Consider the following 22,310-nt stretch of genomic DNA (forward strand, 5'->3'; position numbering starts at 1 on the left):
TTCTAAAGCAACGAGCCTATTTGCCCACCCAGGGAGTCACGCTCGCCTGGGACCAACAGCCTTAGAGCCACAGAAAAACAGGAGCCTATTTTTAAAACAATGCACAAGAGAAAAAAAAAATTGCAATTTTAAGAACACTGTGTATACCCCTTAGAAACCTGGAACGATTCATTTCCTTCCCACCCTTATTTGTCTGCACTGTACAAGGGGCTATTGTGGAACAGGAAAGCTGGCACGGGGCACTCTTCTGGCAAGAATTTGCCTCTCTCTCCTTTCTCTTCCTCTCTGTCTCTCAGGGGGTTATTCTTTTGGAGGGTGGAAGGAAGGAAAGGTTGGTTTTCCATTTTAAAAGAAAATCTTTGGAACAAATATTCAAAAAGAAAGCCACAACCCAAGCTTTTAAAAGGTAGGACTTCCACTATAGATACCGGCAAATCAAAGAGGTCTTTTTAAAATTATATTGATATGTGTAGACATTAATGTAAATCAAATATAAATCCACGGTTTTCTCTGTAGTGCACATTTTCTTCAAATACATATTTTAAGGTACAACATAAACAGAGTTCATAAGCTGAATTTTACAAAACCATAAAGCAATTAAATGGTGCCCACACTTTTAAATAGGTAGCTGGATCATTAGAAAGTGAATATTGCCTGAGATGAAAGACGGGTGTTTGGGCTGTGTTTATAGAATTCTCAAGACCTGATGAAGAGTAAGAATTCCATAAACAATCTCAGTAATTACAAGTAACCGAAACATCTGGTATCGTGTAGACCTGACATCCAGATGGCTCATAAGATCTTTCTAGTCTATATCTGGAAACCTAGAAAACTGGCTTTGAATATTATCTAAAACTAACAGTCCTTACTGTTTAAACTTTATGTCAAAACCACAAAATTTTAAAAAGATACAAAGTGACATAAAATATAACATGGTTGCTGAAATGTATGATTTAGAAGAAGTCACGTGACTTTTCCAAGCTTTGATTTTTCCCAACTGAAAATGGGAAATAACCTTATTTAACATCCACTTCACAAGGATAGCGTGAGGACTGAACGAGTCGGTTTGGGTCAAGTTCTTTGAACTCAGATGAAAGATGTCTTAGAAGCATAATTATTGTAATAAATGTGCAGCATTGGCAAGAATTTAAAGTTATATATTTATTTTGAATAAGTACTCTGAAAAACTTTGGAACAAAGGTACATACATACCTGGAGTTGCATATCAGCGGCAGCACACACCTTTTTCGATTCACAAAGCCGAGACACCATATTTTTGGGCAGCGACTTGAAAAACAAAAGAACATACATGCGAGTAAGTTGTCTAATAAGTCATTGCACTGTGTCCTTATGAGGTAGGAAAGTTAAAAGCGACAACAAACGAAAAAATAACAGAATTTAATCACGGCGATTGTCTGATTAGCCTTAGTACATGAAAAATACAGCACTGTAGGGAACTAAGATAGCGGCATTGATCTTTAAAAATCTGTTTAAAACCTTAGTAAAAGTGATTGCTTTTTCTGTTTCTTTGTTAGCAGTGAAAGCCTGTTCAAGTGCTCTGTCGACTTTTAAGTGCATCTAATAACGGATGATAGGAATAAGGGAGTCGAGTGTTGAGAAATAGATGATAATCCATATTAAAGCTGAACTGATATCCTAACAAATAACCATGATAATGAATTGCACATTCTTTTATTTTCCAACCTGAAAGAGCTGCAGCGCTTGGAAACTCTGTATAATGACCCTATCTGATTTAAGGCTTCCTCCCTGAGACTAATTAGGCCTAATCACATAACATCACATATTCGCTTAGAAATAACACTAATAATATAGTCAAGGAAGCACTTTAGTCAACTTACTCTACTTTAAAATCATTTATATTGATGTTTATTGAAGATAGCTACCACTTTACACAGCTCTATGTGCAATCTAAATGAAGCTAAAAGCCCCTTTACAGAGAAACCCATTATAGAAGACACCTGGGGCAGGCTCCTAGCACTACCGTTGTGTAAATTAACCTCCAGTGAATGACTACCATGAGCTGTCTGCTGGAGGAGGGACTGGGCACTGCCATATTTACATGTGTGTATCTCCTCAGAGTGTCCAGCCCACAGCAGGCACTCCATAAATATTTCCAGAAGGAACAAATGAACACTACAATGATCATTTAAGAACAGCTTAAGTGGAAGACTATAGTAATACTGACGAAGGCTCAGACAACAAAGCCTATTCTCTTCTTCCTGTTTGGCATACCAGGCAAAAAAGGAATTTTAAGGAGTTAAGACATGGGCTGAAGGAGGCTGTATTGTATAGATTCTGGCACAGGTGAAAGGCCTGGGGCTTTCTCACACCAGGGGCAGCCATCTTGTATAAAACAAAAATTTCCTCAGGATTTTAAAAAGTCAAGATTTAGTTAAGTCATATATGCCAAAATCCTCTATCAGAATGTTCAATTTCCTTAAACCTTACTTTATACTATGCCTTCAGCTGATAGGACTTGTGTTATACTTGGATTTTTCATGCCTCACAAAGCTTTAATAGTTTTGTTTTCATTTTTTAAAAAAGTATGTGGAAGTATGGCAATTTCTGACTTTTCTAGCAATGAAAAGTACTGTGGACAAGCACTGTATTAGGTATCAGGGACAGAAAATGGCGAACAGACAGGGTCCTGGCCCCATAAGCTTCATAGGCTGGCATTACCCATGTAAGCACAATTTTAACAAGAGTTAACAACTATCATGAGTGCTAAGAAAGAAAAGCAGTGCAGGTTGGCATGGGAGCCATGACTTAGAAAGGCTTAACCAAGGAACTAACATAGACGTGAAATTTGCACAACAAACAGGCATTAAGGAGACAGGGGTGGGCTGCAGGGAGAAAAGCATCCCGGGCAGAAGAAACCCCCGTGAAGGGCAGAAAAGAAGAGGGCCCTTGGCAGGTGGTGAGGGAGCCATGGGCAGGAAAGCAGGGTTCCAGCAGGCTGGAGAGGCAGGTAGGGGCCAAGCAGGAACACTGGTCTCCACCCTCAGACTCTGCCTCATGGTAAGCCACTGGGGACTTTTATGGAAAGAAGTCACAAGGTCAGATCTGTGTTTTTAAAAGATTCTTTTGGCTGCAGTGTAGACACTGGAGAGGAGGAAGGCAGAAGTGGGTTAGGAAAAAAACCAGGAGGCTATAGTTAGTGCACCAGTGACGCACAGCAGTACCAAGCAACTGCCAGAGTGCCAGGGGCAGGGGCGCCATGGGAGAGGGCAGAGCTGAGCGGGAGGTGAGACCCAGAACTTAGCACTGTTTCCAGGCGTGTGCCACACAGGTGCAGAGAGTAAGGGCAGGAGCTGCGGAGGAAAAGAGGGGGAGGGAGAAGTCCTGTTTGAGGTTGGAAAATGCACAAGCAAGCTTAAGCAATACTGATGGCAATGAACCCTAGAGGGATGCAGACTGGAGATATAGACAGGAGAAGAGACAATGAGAGCGCAAGGCTCCCGAACAGGCAGGGGGAGAAGTGGCAGAGACCACAGGCGAGAGGAGGCTCAGGTGTCGGGCTTCCACCGACGGGCGGTCAGACAGAAGCTGTGCGAGGAGCTGGATTCCCAGGCGTAAGGAGGTTAGAGAAAGTTGTGGAGAGTAGACCAGTGAGAAGCACAGAGTCATCAGCCCTGGGACAACCCTGGGATCCCAGTCTGGCCTGGAGTATGGGCAGAAGTGAGGAGGAGGCAGATGGAGGAACAGAGGTGGAGGAAGAAGATTGTCAAGTCAGCCATGGAAGATGAGGGGGGTAGGAAGGTGCCCCTGCTTAGCGGGGAAACAAGCAGCCCCAGGGCCCACAGCAGTGGTCAGGCGTCTTTGAAAGGTTTACCACTTCTGCTGTGTAAGACAGTGATATGGAAATGCCAAGTAATGGATCTAAGAGCTAAACCCAACATAATCCCTTTCCATTCGGAAGTAGCTTACTTATTGTGAGGGCAATACCTCAGAGATTCAAACCCACACAGAAATGGCAAACAGTAAGGGGACAAATTTAATGAAGCTTAATTCTTTCCTTGTCAGGTTTACAATAAAACAAAAGATATAAAGAAAGGGAGCATGTAAGAACAGGGACAGCTAAAAACAGCTCATCAAAAATGATGTATAAAAGGAAACACATCCTATAGTTATATAAAACGTTATCGCTGAGGGAGATGAGTACCATTGCTGGTGAAGGTGACATGCGACCTCTGTATTATTTTTTGCAACTTCCCATGAATCTGTAATTATTTCAAAATAAAAGGATAAGTACAAAAAAAAACTCCAAATATTATGTATTCAAGGCCTACTATACATACTGTAGTAAATTCAAGGAATGTTTACCAAAAATACACAGAAACATAGAGAAGGTAAGTACAATTCTAGTAAACTAGTTCAAAGAGTCATTAATTTATCAAAATACAAATTAAATAATATATTTATATCATGTGAGGTGTAAATAGGTAGAGAGGTTTTAAAAAAAATCAAGTTTGGGGGATTAAGAAGAGCACTGGTGAGGAGCATCAGATGTTAGATGGAAGACCCAAATCACTATATTGTACACCTGACACTAATATTACACTGCACGTTAATGACCTGGAATTTGAATAAAAACGTAATAAATAAAAATCCAGTTTGGCTCTTAGTCAATCGAAATTAATAAATGCATTGCAGCTGTTGGAACAGAGTTATAAGCACACGTTGGAAACACTGCAGATTTGGTTTGCAGACCACCACCACAAGGCAAATATGACAATAAAGAGAGTCAGATGAATTGCTGGGTCTCCCAGTGCATATAAAGTTATATTTACACTCTACTGTAGTCTATTCAGTGTGCAATAGCATTATGTCTAAACAAACAATGCGGATACCTTAATTTAAAAATACTTCATGCTAAAAAATGCTAACCATCGTCTAAGCTTTCAGTGAGTTGTGATCACTGACCACAGCTCACCGTAACAAATGCAGTAATAATGGAAGTTTGAAAAATTGCAAGAATTACCAAAATGTGGCACAGAAACATAAAGTGAACAAACACTGTTGGAATTGGAAATATAGCACCAACACACTTGCTTGATGCAAAGTTGCTACAAAACTTCAATTTGTAAAAAATGTAATATCTGCAAAGCACAATAAAGCAAAGCATAGTAAAATGAAGTGTGCCTGTATGTATTTATATTATTCTCTTAAAAAGTACATCCTTTTTTCTTAAAAGAACAAAAAATAAGGTGAAAACTTAAATACCATACAAATTGATTTTCAAGTTATATGAGAATTTTTTAATAAAAATATTTAGAAGTTAAATCTTAAATTTCAAATTTAAAAAAAAGTTTCCTGGTTAAGATTTTCTTCTGTAAATATCACTTTGCCAACCACAGTCATGACAACCAATATTGAAAAAATTCAATTTTTGCTGTCATTCCGCAAGTGATTATATCTACCGAGTAGCACAGCCGTTTCACATTATTGTCTCCTAACGTGAAGACTCTCACATTTGATATACTGAAGAAACAGAAAATGAATACACCCAAGCTGACAGGTAATGAGCAATCATATATAAGTGAAAATGCATTTAAAACACCTGAATCTCAAACAATATTGTAATTATTTTTCATTACATTAAATTGAAAATTCATCAAAGTTCATGGCATCAGAAGTAATAACTTTCACCATATCATCAACTGCATTTTCTATCAGACTCCATTTCAATCTTCATAATTTCCACGGTAGAAAATACTTCCACTGATCACTAAACGTTCTAGCCTGACAACTGGCATGTAATTCCCAGTTCTCCTTGGGATCTGGACACCACCATGTTCATTCAGGATTAAGAGGAATCCTACTTGCAGACTAAGAATGTTGTAAGTCAAAAATAAAATTCAGATTGACTACGGTAAAGAATGATGGCATAAGAAATGGCATAGTTGGACAGCTGTCTTGGGCCTTTCAGGCCATTTCCAAGATCCTTAACTTCTTCCTGCTGAAATGGCTACTTCATATCATTCCCTAAGTCCAGAAATACCATTCCTTCCAGGAATCTTCTTCTTAGACCCTTTAAAGGAGAACTGAGAGCATGGTCTGACTTAAACCAACACCCTTCTGACTCTGAACTCCCATTATTATGCTTCACTGGAGTGTAAAGGAAAGAGAACAGGTTTTGGAGCCAGACTAAACCAAGTCTGAATCCTTTTTTTTTTTCCCCCTCCAAGTCTGAATCCTAACTGTGCCACTTAGAAGTTTGGTGGCATAATGTCGGTCAATGTACTGAACTTCTCCAAGACACGCTTTCCTCACTGACAAAATGTGTTATCTTTTTGCAGAATTAGATGAGAATTGAACAACAGAATATATTTTTAAAACATACTATGTCAGGTTTAACAGAGTAGATGCTGAGTAAATGGTAGCTGGTATAATTTACTATTATGATTGCCCTTTGCAATACAATCATTGACTTTGATAAAATTTATTTATATTATACTGTTTTATCTAAATATTCTGAAATATGGTATATTTTAGATTTATAAATCCTTAGGAGATAGGAATTATAGCTCAACAGTTCTATGTAGCACCTAACAGTCAAGTTCTTAATAAGGAAATGTACTTTTCATTTCCTCTTCATTTGTACGATAGCCAAATACATGTAATGAAATACATGTGCCTTCTCAAATTGTCCACCTTTAGAAGAGGATCCTTTCTCCATCATGCTGATTATTTTAAGGTTTTTAGAACACTGAAATCAAGTAACATGTTATTAGTCTCTCTGCCACATTTCAATACCTGTCACGAAACTTGGTCATTAACTCACATTCTGAAAAGATTTTTCTCTCACTTTAGGTAGAATTGGTTATCAAATAGTGAGTCAGTTCTTCGTCTGCAGGGTCTAGCTCTTATTTAGAAAACACTGGTACTAACCAGAAAATGTTCCCTTTCTGATGACATTTTAATCAAACGTATGTCATGCTATGGATCTTCATAGTTCAAACTTTCAAAGTTTCTGACAAGTCTGCTGTAATGTCTATCTGATCCTCTGTGTCTTTTTTTCCCCCTCTGGCTACCTTCACGGTTTTCTCTTTATCTTTGACTATGATGTATCTAGGTGTGTTCTTTTTGTTATTTACCCTCCTTGGGGTTCTCCAAGCATCTTGGATTTTCATGATTTTTGGCAAATTCTCAGCCATTATGCCTTCAAACAGTTCTTCTACCTTATTACCTCTCTCTTCTCCTTTGTGGAATTCTATTTGTCCCAAAGTTCTTGGATGCTTGTTGTGTCCCTGTCCCTACCTTTTTCTCCCCCTTTGCATTTCAGTTTCTACTGACCTGCCCTCAAGTTCACTGAGCTCACATTCTTTCCTCAGCTGTGTCAAGTGTACTGATGAGCCCCTCAAAGGAATTCACTCTTCTTCTATGATGTCATGGCTTTATTTCCTGATTTTCATTTGAGTGTTTCTCAGAGTTTTCGTCTTCTGCTTCACCTGCTCATGTATGGTGTCCACCTTTGCCTTTAACAGAGTTATTTAAATCCCCATCCCATAGTTACTTTAAAATTTATTCTACTATTAGTTATTTAAAGTCCCTGAGTCTGACTCGATAGATTTCCTGACCTTTGAGAAAGGAGGCAGGGCTTTGTGCTGTCCCTGTGCAGCAGCCAATCACCTCCTGAAGGCCTGCAATGCTGAGGAGGGCCCCGTGTGGTCTCCCACCCTGCGCCCACGATTTCTCATGCGCGCCTGGTGAAGGCTGATGGAAAAGAGCCTGCAAGTGCATGCAAACTCCTCCTGTGTCAGGGCTCACAGCTATTCCAGACTGATAGGGCAGCCCACACTTGGCCTCTGACAATTTGTTAAAATGGTCTCTGATTTTTCTTCGCCCTTCCACACGGCAGCCAGGCCTTCCAACATGCTTTGCCACAGGTGAGCCAGTCCACAGCTCCTTGGATTCAGATAATTTCATGGGCCTATGACCAAGAAAAGTTGGGATTTTATCTGTCTTTTTCCTGTAGTTAACACGGGAGCAGTGCTCTTTCCAGCTTTCCACGTGCCCAACGGTTCAGACTTTCATGCGTTAAGACCACTTAGGCTTTTAGCTTCCAAAGGAAAAAGAAAGGCAGAAAAGCTTTGTAAAAGGTGAACTACTCTCCATTAAGTCTGGAATCTGACATCATGAAAGATTATCATGAAGAAACCTGCAATGTCTCGGCAAATGTGCTAAGACAGCTGATTTTAAGACCGCCAAGCAGGCATCTATGAGTATCAGTTAGTGGGTTCTAGCCAAAAGACAGTCCACTCAACAAATACTGATTCATCACCCATCATATGACAGGCAAAGTTGATATATCAGTGAATAAAAATGATAAAAATCCCAGTTCTCAAGGAACTTATCTTCTAGGAGACCCTATCATTATTTTTAAATTACCAATGGGGGGAGGAGGGGACACTTTTCAGGAGCTGAAATGGCAAAATGTGGCCTGAACAAAAGTGAAGTTTGCAGTTGTAATCCCACTTTGTAAATACGCAGAAATATGAATGCCTTTGACTACAAGGTACTCCGCCAGAACCCACTAGTTTTTTAAATTCAAAACATACAACATATAAACCATTTTACTTTTCTAAAATCCATAATATACTCAATTCCAAAGTAAGCAATCCCAAAGTTGTAGACAGAAAACAATGACTCTCTGTGTGGCATATATTTTGCCTGAAATATAAAGTGAACTTTTCACTGAAAAGAAAACAGACAAAAAATAAAATTTTTCATTCAAAGTGCTCCACAGACAGTACTGTGTACTTCCTGAAGAGATTTACAGGTGTGTCATTAACAATGGGTTAAATAATCAAATAAGTGAGAGACTCTTCTTACGTTCTTCATTTTGTATCTATGGAACCCAACTGGGTTTGAAGCTACTTGGCCTTCATTGGACACTGGCTGACCCATGCCTGTGTTTCCTGAGGAGAGGCTCTGCCTTGTGGTAGAAGATACAGCAATTAAAGCAGGTCAGGTTTGTCCATGAGATTCCCCAAAATAAATTTCTTTCCTAGAGATTCCCAGATCAAGTTAGCATATTAAAAGTTATGAGCAGTCCTACCTTCTAAAGTATAGAAACCTTAATTAATTTCTACACTATTTCCCAAAATTATTTGAGCATAAAACGTGCTTCCACACCATAATACATCTTTATGGAATCAAGTGATTCAACATATAAGACACTAGTTGGGAAATAATTTGCTAAGGAAATTAAATGTAAACTGTAAGTACAAGAAAAATTATTACAAATGAAACTTCTTTAAAAATGCTCAAATACAGTTGTATCATTCTCACTAATCTTTACAATTCTTTCTGATCCTAAATTTACGCAGTTTCTTCAGAAAGCTTCTTTTCAGCTCTTTAAATCCCATCTTGACATTCTCCTCTCCAGAGGCCAGCAGACTCCCCAGGGTTTCTGGAAACTGGTCTCCAGGATGCCCCAGCGGCTTCCTCAGCCCCACCTGTTCCGTGCCTTGGTCAGAGTGGTCTTTTCTTTTCTTTTTTTTTTTATTTTTATGTTTTTTTATTATGTTAGTCACCATACAGTACATCCCTGGTTTCCAACGTAAACTTCGATGATTCATTAGTTGCGTATAACACCCAGTGCACCATGCAATACGTGCCCTCCTTACTACCCACCACCAGTCTATCCCATTCCCCCGCCCCCTCCCCTCTGAGGCCCTCAGTTTGTTTCCCAGAGTCCATAGTCTCTCATCTTCATTCTTTTCTAACCCGCGCGAGCTGATGAAGCTAATGAAGGAGAACACACTAACGCGCCCTCCTTGACGTCCAGGAAACACACAGGCAAGTCTCCTCTCTGCATTAGCACGTCCCGGAGTCCCGGAGCTCCTCTGACTTCTCGGCTCTAAACCCACCTGCTGTTCTCCGCCAAGCCACAGACATAAGACAGGCCAGCCTCACACAACTTGAGTCTACACTGAAAATGCCAAACAATCCCAACCCCACATCCCACGTTTCTCCCCTGCAAAATTCTTTTGCTACAGCAAAAACAGGCAAATTTCCACTTTGTTCTTTTTCAGGTATGTCCTAGTTATCAATATTGTTTTCAATGAGCCATCTCAGTTAAATACAATCATACATCTAGTTACACCCTTAACAAAGCTTAGCAATCTGCAACCTTACAAAGACATGGTTTTCTGAAGCAATCTGTATCCCTCAGCAAGGGCAGACTACTTTGAACAAGGTCTGAGAACATGAATGCAGCTTTATTTCAAAATCATATTTACTGAATGAACTTTATATGTCAGATAATTTATGCCCTCGCCTGAGTTTCTTGGTTTTTGATTTTTGGGCTTTTTGGGGTTTTTTTGTTTTTGTTTTTGTTTTTGTTTGGTCTCTATAGAAGGCTGCTGGGTCTGAAGTAGCCTTGGTTTGATGCTGGTTCACTCTTCTGTGCACTGAGCAGAGGCTCTGCACGCGGAGCTATAAAGGCAAGTCCGGTTTGTCAGGAAGACCCGCTGGGCTCATCTTTGTGAAGCATCCCACTGTGTGCAACGGACCCTACCAAGCTGCCTGGTAATCCTTCCTACTCCTGCTACCATGAACAGGAAAAGGAGCATATGTTGAAACTAACAATGCAAGGGAAAATGCCCCAAGTACCACAAAAGAGGTACAGATAGAGTAATGGAGGAAAATATAAAACACCAATTACTTAAAGTATCTGAAAGGCAGTTACTCTAACAATTAATTATGCTTCTTGTATTATTAGAGTGGTGGTATTTCTATTTCAAAGTTCACCCTAGCTGTAAACTATAGAAAGACACTGTGGTTTTTACACCCCACTGGTAAATAGGAAAATGGTCGAACTGTTGTTTCCAGAACTGGAACATAAGATGCCAATAACTAACCATAGTGACCTAATTGATTTTAACAATTCAATATGAGGCAACCCTCTCAGGTCCCCTCCCTCTTTGGGAGCTTTGCAAACTATGGGGCCCCAGCCTCAGTCTCAGAGTCCGGCAGGCTCCACTGCCCCACGCCGCGGTTCTGCTATGTGCAGAGTAGCAGTTCCTGTTTCTAGTATTTAGTTCATTTATTCATCCGATCTTATGCATCTCTGGTTGCATCTGGTGGTTTCAGTTTAAGTTTCTGGAGCCCCAGTCAGACTCTGAGGCATAGCCATCATGGTGTGAAAGGTCTCTTGAAAACACCCAAGGGACCGGGAGCCCCATCCTTCTCTGTGCACCCAAAGCACACGGCTGTGCTAGAGCCTGGTCCCAGCACTCGATTCTTCTTCTTTTTTTTTTTTTATACCAGAACACAACTGTGGCCAAAGAGACAAAAGACCATAAAATTGATCCTTTCTTCTGTCAAGAAGGTAAAGTCTGGTTTCCTGCTTATAATTAAAATACGAATGATAAGGACAATAATTACCCAACTGTATGAAGCCCACAGCAAGTAGAGACCAGCAGCCTCAGCATCATCTGGGAAATTCTTAGACATATAGAATCTTGGGTCCTCCATACCACTGAGTCAGAATCTACATTTTAACCAGATTCCCAGGTGATTTCATGCACATTAGAGTTTGAGATTTCTTGGCTTAGAAAAACGTAAGCATCACAAGTACTCTAACAACAAAGGTAAGCAAAACTAAATCATCCTGATTTTACAGGTAGAACTGTGGGAAGGTAGCAACACGAGAAAGACAGAGGACTGCGTCTGAGGTCCGGAAGCTTGGGTTTTCTATGGCTACTCACTTGCTTTGGGATGGCAGGCAAGTCTCTGGGTATCGTGTTTTCTCAATTGTAAATGAGGATAAAAATACCACTGTAGAAAATTCATATAAAGATTCAGTGTGGTAATACTCAGTCACCTCGTGGAAAGGATTAACTAACTGGATGAAATTCAAGTCCCTGCATCTAACACATCTGTCTTGTTAAGGGCTGTCATGGCTGGGTGACCACACATGCAGGTGGGCCTGACAGTCCCAGGTTAGGACTACTGGCTCAGTATAATTAATAATAGCACCCCTCTTCCTTCTTAAAAGTCTTTTGGCTCAGACAATAGGTTACACCATTGTCCTGGTAACAACTCACTTCCTTGAGAGCTTCATATGAGTCAAACACTGCTAGTTGTGCAGAGCCTATGGACACTGCCTCCCCAACGGAAGAAAGGTATTTACTGGATTCTTGGGATAGACACAAGCTATGCCATGGGCTGGCCAAACACAGGAACAAAACTGTTAAAATAATAATAGCTTTTCTGTTATATTAAAAAAGCACAACATTTTTGGAAGGTTTCAGAATATCATCGAAAAATGCAAATGTTTTAGGGAACTTGGCATTACTTTAATTCTCTGAATGTTTCCCCATGAGCTCAACTTGTAAGCATGTAACCTCATACATTTGCCAGACATTTTCTATCACTTTACAATCTCACCAGTCTAATTTAAATAATGTCTTGTTAAAAGTTTTGGCATCGAATTCTTCCAGAGTCAAGTCACTGTGATAAAATAACTTATTTTATTTATGGCCATTTAGAAAATTTATTATGGTAAAAGCTGCATAAATATTAAAAGCTAAGACATTCTCTGGTACAAATCATTGTTATGGTAATAAATTCAACTCTTTCCGAAGCAAAGAACCCCTACCGTTGATATCCTTTGGGAACATGTTGGATCTAATGACATAAACTTGTTGAGACATGGTCATCCAGAGCCAGAAAAGCCTTCAGAGGCAGAAGGCCAAGCATCAAAGCTGTCCAGGCTACAAGTCGGCAGCTTCAATTTTGCAGCTTGATCCCACACCACCCCAAGCACTAAACCTCTGCGCGTGTCTGTAATGGGAAAACAACTGGATTCAGCCTGTATGAACTAGTCTGTTTTGCTATTATCCCGTAATCCAGATGGCACATAATCAATATAATGAAAAAACTGCCTAGTCCCAAAGAGACAAAATCTCAGATCCCAATCCACAGGAAATAACATTGCCTTTAACTTCCATGACTTGTAGTGGTGTTTTCTGACAAACTAAGATGAAATGAGGGGGAAAAAGAACCTTTAGAAATGCTTACATGTTATCACAGACTCACTGATGGTTCAGAGAAACAGAGAGAAGTATTTTGACTTTTACAGGTTCAGTTAAACACTTCAATGTGTGATAGAAAATTCCAATAATACCGTGTTCACAGTTTGCATAGCTTACTAAATTTGAAGGACTAGAGTCTTTGAGGTAAGTATGGAGGCATTAATTTTTAACTTCTAACTTTGTATTTTTATTTTACATAAAAGAGGAGAAAAGTCTCAGACGAGTTCAGTGACTGATCAGAGGTCAACTGTGTGTGGAAGAGGGGCCAGGGTCAGACCCATCTCCGTCCCCCACCCCGTTCGATGTTCTTGTCTAGACATAATTGAGAAGCATTAAAGCTGAATATAAGAAAAGTTTCAAAACAACTTAAACCTGCCAAAACTAATCTAGTTCGAGTGGCACTATAATTTTTACCTTCAATCCTTGTTCATATCTCCTGAGAGAGAGTGACAGGAGAAGATTTATTACAAGCCTATCTGTCTCCTTAGAAATAGATCTTAAGCAATTTTAGCCTTGGGCTGACTTTCACAAACTAAGGCAACAAACTAAATCTTATAATGACGCAGCACAGAACAGTTCTAAAATGGAAGCACTAGAATTCTAATTCTAAAAATAATACTTACAATGGAAATAGGTCTGTGATTTTCTGAGACATACTGTAAAAGAAGTATAAACCATTTCCTACCACAGTAAAAACTGGAAAGAGAAAACACACCCACATGTTATAATATTGATTTTAGCAACTGACAGAACTTTTAGGAATTTGTGATGTGAAACTAATAGATCTATTAACAGATCATAAATAGAAACTAAGAGGCCAACCCCCACGTTACTATTTTGTGACCTATGGGCAAATTACTTAACCTAAGTCAGTTTCTATAAAGTGTAAATAACCATGCACTTACTTCATTGCTAGATAGGACTAAATACGATAAACATATAAAATATAAATGTTCATTCCTATTATTTATTGTTAGATAAATATTTTGTGAGAAAGATAACTACAGCAACAAGCATTTTAGTGGTGGTTAATGGACAAAATTGTACAAAAACTGTAGGTTCTCTCAAAAATCAAATGACTATATTTTTCTTTTTCTTAAAGATTTTATTTATTCATTTGAGAGAGAGAGAGAGCACGAGCAAGCAGAGGGTAAGAAGGACAACTAGACTCCCCACAGAGCGGGGAACCCAATGCGGGATTTGATCCCAGGACCTTGAGATCATTACCTGAGCCGAGGCCAGATGCTCAACCGACTGGGCCATCCAGACTCCCCTGTGTTTTTCTTTTTTTAAAGATTTTATCTTTAAGTAATCTCTATCCCCAACATGGGACTCGAACTCACAACCCCAAGATCAAAAGTCACATGCTCTACTGAGTGAGACAGCCAGGTGTCCCTCATATGACTATTTAATGATTAGCGACATAACTAGAGTTGCAAAATTATTAGAAAAAAAATAGACTTTAAGATGAAGCACTACAAAGATTAAGAGGACAACACATGAGGAAGAAAGGAATCGTTCCTCAGGAAAATTAAACAACTCTGTATATTTATGCCTCTAAAAGAATATTCTCAAAATATATGGAGTAAGAAAAGATAGAAAAATGTGTAAGGCAGTGAAAATACTGGGTATGATGCCGTAATGATGGATACCTGCCATTATACATTTGTTGTACTCACAGGACGTACAAGAGTGAACCCTAATGTAAACTATGGACTTGGGGTGATGATATGTCAGTGAAGGTTCATCAACTGTAACAAATGTGCCACCCTGCTAGGGGATGTTGATAATGGGAGAGGCTACACCTGTGTGGGGGTAGGGGATAGACTGGAAATCTCTGTTCCATCTCCTCAGTGTTGCTGTGAACCAAAAATGGCTCTAAATAAATAAAGTCCTAATTAAAAAAAAAAAAAAAAGGTAAAACTAAGATGAAAAAATTATCTATTCATCATCCTGGAAGATGATTTCCGCCTCTCAATTTTTGCTAGTTAAAAAAAATTTAAAAATCTAAACAACACAAATAAAAGACTGACTTAACAACAGACTGTATGCAACCCGAGATCCAACGATTAGAAAATACACAATGTACTCAACCACAAACAAAACATTCCCAAAAAACTGACAACACACTAAGCCATAAAATACCAAGAACCTACAAAGAATCAATACTGGGTAAACTAATTACATATTAATAAGAAAAAGATAAATAACTCCTCTACAAAGGTTTAAAACTTTTAAACTGTATTTCTAACAACTCGTGGGTCAGAGGAGAAATTACAATGGAAATCAGCAACACTAGAAATACTTTCTATTAAAAGCACGGCATTCAGCTAAAGCACTGCATCGGCACAATTTAAAATGATAGCATTAAAATTCAAACAGATACATTAGCGTTAGGTAATACTGAAATTAGTTTAGCTAATTTCATTGAGAGACACAAACAAAGGAGGAGGAAGGAGAGAATAATAATAAAAACAGAAACTAAGTGAACTAAAACAAACAAAATAAAGAGGATAAACAAAATGTGTATTGGTTCTTTGAAAATGCTAAAAAGACAGACAAATTTCTCCCAAGATTAACGGAGAAAAAATGAGAGGATGATATTAGGAATGAAAAGGATATAACTACACGTTTAGCAGGATCTGAAGGATAAAAGAATGCTATAAATAATTTTATGCCAATAAACTTGAAAACTTGGATTAATGTAAATTTCTAGAAAATTACAACTTAGCAAAGCTTACTTAAGAAGAAAAGAAGGCCCAAAGACTCCTGGGACTATTAAGGAATCAGTCATTTAAAAAATCTTCCCACAGAGAAAATAATAGACCCCGAATGATTTTATAGATGAATTCTGACAAAGTTTCAAGAAACAGATTATTACAATTATATAAAAGCACTCCTAAGGAACAGAAGGGGAAAAAAGGAGCATTTGGAAACTCATTTTACGAAATGGTATATACTCCTGATACTAACAAAATGAAGAACAAGAGGACAAAAAAATCACAAGCCAGTCTCTCATAAATACAGATGCAAAAGTCCTCTGTATAAAAACATGAGCAAACTGACGGCAGAGCTGTGCTAAAAGTAATAATAATTTAGGACTAAGTCTATCTGATCCTGCAATGCAAAAATGGCTTAACATTTAACATCAACGTTCACTACATTAAGAGATTAAAGGAAAAGAACAGCCCAATTACCTGAAAAGATGCACAAACACACACACACAAAACCAGATAAAATGCAATACCCACTAGTGATTAAAAAAAAAAAAGTAACCAGAAATAGGAGGGAATTTCCTTTTCCTGCAATCTCCACCAAACCTACAACAAACATCTTTATGGTAAAACAGTGAAAACATTTCCTTTAGAAATCAGGATAAAGGCAAATAATGCCCTATCACAGCTTCTATCCAACACTGTCCTGGAGATTCTGGTAAGTCAAATAAGGCAAGAAAAGAGAAGTAAAAAGATATAAGAGTTAAACAGGAAAAATAAAATTGTCATTTTTGCAGCAGAAGTAACTGGTTAAAAAAGGTTACAAATTCTACCAATAAGTTACCCAAAATAAGAAGAAATTTTAGCAAAGTGTCTGGAAATAAAATCTATATAAAAAAAAGGATAAATAGCTCCTTTAAACACTAGGCAACAATTAGAAAATATAATTTTTAAAAATATACTATTTATAATAGTATCAAAAAAGGGCATCTGAGACTAAGTGCAGTAAAAGTTGAGCCTTAGGAAAACATTTAAAATTATCAGTTCTCTCTAAATTATCCATAGATTTAATAAGCCCAACCAAACTCTTCTCATTTTTTTTTATATAGAGGTAAGTTAGTTCTAAATATATATGAATGAACACAAAAACCCAAGAATAGACAAGAAATTTTTGAAGAACAAATGGGGGAAGCCTTGGAGAAGCTGACGTAATCAGACAGCATAGTATCAGTATCAGGGCAGACAATGTAAACAGTGAAATAAAAATAAATCCCATAAACAGATTATTGCATATAATAGGTACGTGTTTCATGATGGATCACTGAAGAAAGAATAAATGGTACTGGGATGATGGAACTGGATTCTACCTTATACTAAACACAGAATTTCCAACTTGATTATAGAGACCTAAAAATAAAGAAAAAGCATTAAAACTTTCAGAAGAAAACAAAAGAATATATTTATGGCTTTTAAGGAAACAAATGCTTCTCAAATAAGATCTAAAAGGTACTAACTATAAAGAAAAGATTGCTCAATTCAACAATGTTAAAATGAAGGAATTAAATCCATCAAAAGATACCATAAAGAAAGTGAAAAGCCATAAACTGAGGAAGACATATGCCCAACACCAAATTATTGTTCTAACATACCAAGAAGGGGGAGAAATCAATAAGAAAAAAGTAAACCACCATACAGAAAAATGCACATAAGACAAAGAGACACTTGATGGAAAACAAAAACAAACATAAAAACATAAAAAACTGTTCAACTTTAAAAGTAGCCAGGGAATGCTGCTGCCAATTAAGGCCACAAGAGCATTGCATTTCTTAACTACAAAATTGGCAAAATTCAAACTCTGACAATATCAGATGTTGATGAGAATGTGCTGTGATGTGAACCATTGTTGGGAGGAAGGCAGATAAATACAAATATTTGGAAAGCAATTTGGCATTATCACATAAACTGAAAACCATGCATCCCCTACAAACCCAGCAATTCCAGCCTTCCACATGAATATAAAAGGTATAAAAATGCTCACAGCAGAACTGTGTGAACTAGCAAGAACCTGGAAGAAGCCATGTGCCCACTGACGGGGGAATGACTTCAGAAATTATGGGATGTTATACTCAATTGGAAGTAACCACACTGCAGCTACGCGCACCCCTGAGGAGCTTCAGGCATATAACTGGAACAAGCAAATCACAGGTTATAAGCAGCGTAGCACCGCTTCTGTACAGCTCAAAGACAAAACCAAACACCGCACTGCTTGTGGGTAAACAGCTCAAAGACAAAACCAAACACCGCACTGCTTGTGGATAAACAGCTCAAAGACAAAACCAAACACCGCACTGCTTGTGGGTAAATAACTCCTGTGGCAAAAAGTATTTTTGAGCAAAAATTAATAAGAATTCAGGGCTGTCCTTTCTTCCAGAGAGGAGCATATGATAATGTTTTACTTTTTAAGTGGGATGGCAGTTTCACAGCTGTTCATTCTACAAATGTTATTTTGCAACATTACATATTAAAAGTTTATTACTTTCAGAGGCATTTCCTTTCTAATCACTCATGAGAAAAAATCTACTGACCTGCTTCATTATAATCCCACCCACTATTACCAGTACCATTGGTTTGTTTCTGGAATGACGTAGAACAATTACACTTTCTACTCTGAAATGGCATCCTTCAGATATTATACAACATGCTGCAGTTTCTTTTTTCTAGTCTTACACCATTCCTAATATGAGATGGTTTCTAACTTTATACTAACGCAGAAGGCCACTCCTCAGCATGTTTTCTAGCTCATCAATGTTACTGCAAAACAAGGCACCCCACCCTGAACAAAATACTCAAGACACACTGAAATACACTGGGTTTGCCGCCTGCTCCATACAACATGCAGAGGGGGTTACTGTAGGAAAAGATGGGAACAGTGCAAGTGTGGGGCAGGTGGGGAGTTTAGAAATTATTTGTTGGAAACTATGGACAAAAGGGAACAGAGGCAGATACTGCTGAAGGGAAATAGGGCGATGTGATGTTGTGATATAAGAAATATATATTTGATCTTCATCCCTGCCTGTATAATAACAATGAGAAAAACCCTGGATACTCCAAATAATCTGAGAGTCAGAGACAGCCTAGCTTCCTCACGGAGATACACAGGATGAGAGTCAAGCATCAGGCTTTTAGACTACATTATGGAAATGCATAGCATTTTCAACTTTGGGGTAGGGGCTAAGACTATCTTATTTCCTTGAATCCGGGAATGCAATAATTGTTAAAAAAGAAAAAAAATGTATATGTAATTTCATAATAGATGGGGAGGGGGACATTAAACAAATAAATAGATGGCTAACAAGAAATGTTAGTTTCAGAATTACTAAAATAAGAAAAAAAAAGTTGCATCATCTACTAAAATTAACTCAAAATAAATCAAAGACCTAAACATAAGACTTAAAAACTACAAAATTCTTAGAAAAAAACATACAGGAAAAGCTTCATAACATCAAATCTGGCAATGATTTCATGGATATGATATCAAAAGTACAGCCAACAAAAGAAAAAAATAGATCAGCTGGACTATATCAAAATTAAAAACTGTACATCGAAGGACACAATCAACAGACTGAAAAGGCAACCCACAGAATGGAAGAAAATACTTGCAAATCATTTATCTGATAAGGGTTTAATATTAAGAATACATAAAGAACTCCTACAACTCCCCAACCAAAAAAAACAGACAACCCAATTACAATATGAGCAAAAGACTTGAACTGACGTTTCTTTGAAGATATCCAAGGAGTCGAAAAGCACATAAAAAGACGTTCAACAACATCACTAGCCATTAAGCAAATGAAAATCAAAACCACAATGAGACACCACTTCACACCCATTAGGATGGCTACTACCAAAAAATCCAAAACTAACAAGTGTTGATGAGGATATGGAGAAATTGGAACCTTGTGCTCAACAATGAGCGGAGTAGGAATGTAAAATGATGCAGCCACTGTAGAGAACTCTGTAGTGGTTCCTCAAAATATTTAAAATAGAATTTCTATATGATCCAGCAATCTCACTTCCTGGTATATATGCAAAGGAACTGAAAACAGAGACTCTAGCAGGTATTTGTAAACCCATGTTCCTAGAAGCATTATTCACAACAGTCAAACGTCGGAAGCAACCCAAGTATCCATCAACGGATGCAGAGACACACAAAATGTGATCTATACATGCAATGGAATGTTATTCAGCCTTTAAAAAGAAGGAAACTCCGACAAAGATACAACACGATGAGCCTTAAAAACATTATGCTAAGGTACAAAAGGGCAAATACTGCAGGATTCCATTGATGTGAGGTACCTGGAGTAGTCGAATTCATAGAGACAGAAGGTAGAAAGGTGGTTGCTGGGGGCTGGGGAAGAAGAACTGGGGAGTTAACAGGGACAGAACTTCAGTTTTGTAAAATGAGGAAAGTTCTAGAGATGGGTGGTGGGGACGGGAGCAAAAAATAAGAATGTACTTCCTACCACTGACTAGCACACCAAAACATGGTTCAGATGGTAACTTTTACATTATTTTTAGTACAACTAAAAAGAAGTTGCATCTTACAATGTTTAAGGGGGAATAAGGATCATTCTTCCAGAAGCACGGGGCCACCTGCAGATAATTTTCCACTTACTGGGAGCAACTGAAAAGGGGTTAGCTCAAGGTGGGAAGCAAGAAGCACTGAGAAGGGAAGAGAGACAGTAACCTTCAGTTGCCTGGATGGCACAGCTCCCTAATGTAGCCTGAGCCGGAAGATCAGTGGGGAAACCCCATCAGACTGTTGATTCGGGTTCAGTCTACCATGTCCAAAAACCTGGGAGTTTTCCGCATGAGCCGCTACCAAGTCTGTACTCCTTCTCTACCTGTGTTATTAATTTTAAGATTAATGGACAAGAAATTCCACTTTAACTTTGATGTTGTAGCTTGTCAAGACAGTTGTGAATCTGAAATGAGCACCTCTGGCATTTGTTATCTCTGACAGCTGTACGGCCCCTGCAAATCTGATAAGCATACTTCTCATTCCTCAACCACAAGGAATTCATTGGCCATGCCATGCATCTAGTTCAGATAAAAAAACTTGTAGGTGTTAATAAGTCACTGATATATTATCCTTACTCTGAGAGTTCTCTAGAACACACCACATGATGGTAAGAAAGAAAAAAAAAAATCCTTTCCTAATAGATAGCAGAATAGGAAATGAAGCATAAAGATGCAACCCAGTTATTCTTCTTACGGGCTTTAATGTCATTTATTTACAAAGCCTTGGATTTCAGGGAATTAACTCCTTGTCCTTAAGGCTAGAACTGCCCTTAAAATGAAATCATCTAGCCACTTGGTATCTTAATTAGTGACAAGAAGGGGCAAGCCCTTTGTGAAACTCAAGGCATTTACACGTTTCTTGCCTCCTGGCACTCTTTCTGTTCTCCATATGAATCGCAGAATTATTTTAAATTCTTCGGAGACTGTGTCTGCAAGCCCCTTTGGCCCACTAGACGTGCCCTGTGAGTCTGAAACTTGAATTAATTCAAAGAGGCTTACTGCTTCTTTCCTGTTTCATTTAGTTTGAAGTGTATTTTTGGACTTAATATTGTTTTCTTGAAACTCTCTTACTCAAAAATGGCTCTTCTTATGGAAGAGTGTCGTAATAAAATAAGAATTGTCCTTTTTTGGGACATTACACTATCCTCCAAGCAGTGGCTCTTGCCTTTCTTTGCTCCTCGGATTGTTCTGTAAATAGAGAACAATTTTAAAACTGACTTTGGTCGTTGTGGTGAATTTCAGGCCAAGGTTTACCTTGTTGCTGTATTACTCTGAGAGGCCCACAGTGAGCTGCTACAGTAACTCCGAGCTCAGTGTTCAGGGCCCCTTGGCAATCTGAGCTCCTCGGACGGCTCCTTGCCTGGTGATGCTGCTGCTTCGGATGTCTCCTGCTTTCCTCTCACAGGCTATACTTTAACGGCCAACTCTATACCAGTTACCCCCCCCCCCATGCTGCAGATTCTATTTGATTCTGGATTTCAGAGTTGTGTTACTAACGGCCCCATGGATACAGCCAAAAAAGAACTGCATCTTCCTTCCTCAAAGTCGGACTTCTTCCGGAATTCTCTTTTCACGGAGCCTCCATCTTTGATTCCCCTCTCTCATCTCTCTTAGCCAACTAGCCTCAAACCCTTCCAATGAAGTCCCTGGTCACTCCTGAACACTGCTTCTCCAGGCCCCCCAAGGCCAATGCCTTCATTCTGGTCCTCCCCATCGCTTCACTACATATTTGCAAGCCTTCACTTAAGCCCTGCTCAGGGCTGAGTGAGGACACGAGTTCAAAGATGGAACCCAGGGAAGCTGCCTGCCGAAGGCTAATGAGAAAATGGGTTGGGGCACAGCTGTCTGAGAGCCAGGAGGACCAGACACAACTCCCAAGAGGAAGTGTGAGAGCAAAGCTCAGTGTAAACACTGCCAAGAAAAACTAGTCAAGTCACAAACGGTGGTC

At 38.7% G+C, this 22,310-nt stretch overlaps 1 protein-coding gene across 5 annotated transcripts in view; it reads right to left on the minus strand.

Annotated features, from left to right (window-relative positions):
- The window catches only part of LOC103664393 (mitochondrial intermediate peptidase), a 216,073-nt gene that overhangs the window by 103,840 nt on the left and 89,923 nt on the right, over positions 1–22,310 (minus strand). For 4 of the 5 annotated variants that reach the window (XM_040621584.1, XM_040621578.1, XM_040621589.1 and 1 more), the window contains one exon: positions 1,213–1,287. The exons of the other annotated variant lie outside the window; for it this stretch is intronic. In XM_040621584.1, coding sequence (XP_040477518.1) covers positions 1,213–1,287 — 75 coding nt within the window. The remainder of the gene's footprint in view (positions 1–1,212; positions 1,288–22,310) is intronic. 5 annotated transcript variants of the gene reach the window in all.

This window comes from Ursus maritimus, unplaced genomic scaffold (genome assembly GCF_017311325.1).
Source record: "Ursus maritimus isolate PB19 unplaced genomic scaffold, ASM1731132v1 scaffold_10, whole genome shotgun sequence".
Taxonomy (NCBI): domain Eukaryota; kingdom Metazoa; phylum Chordata; class Mammalia; order Carnivora; family Ursidae; genus Ursus; species Ursus maritimus.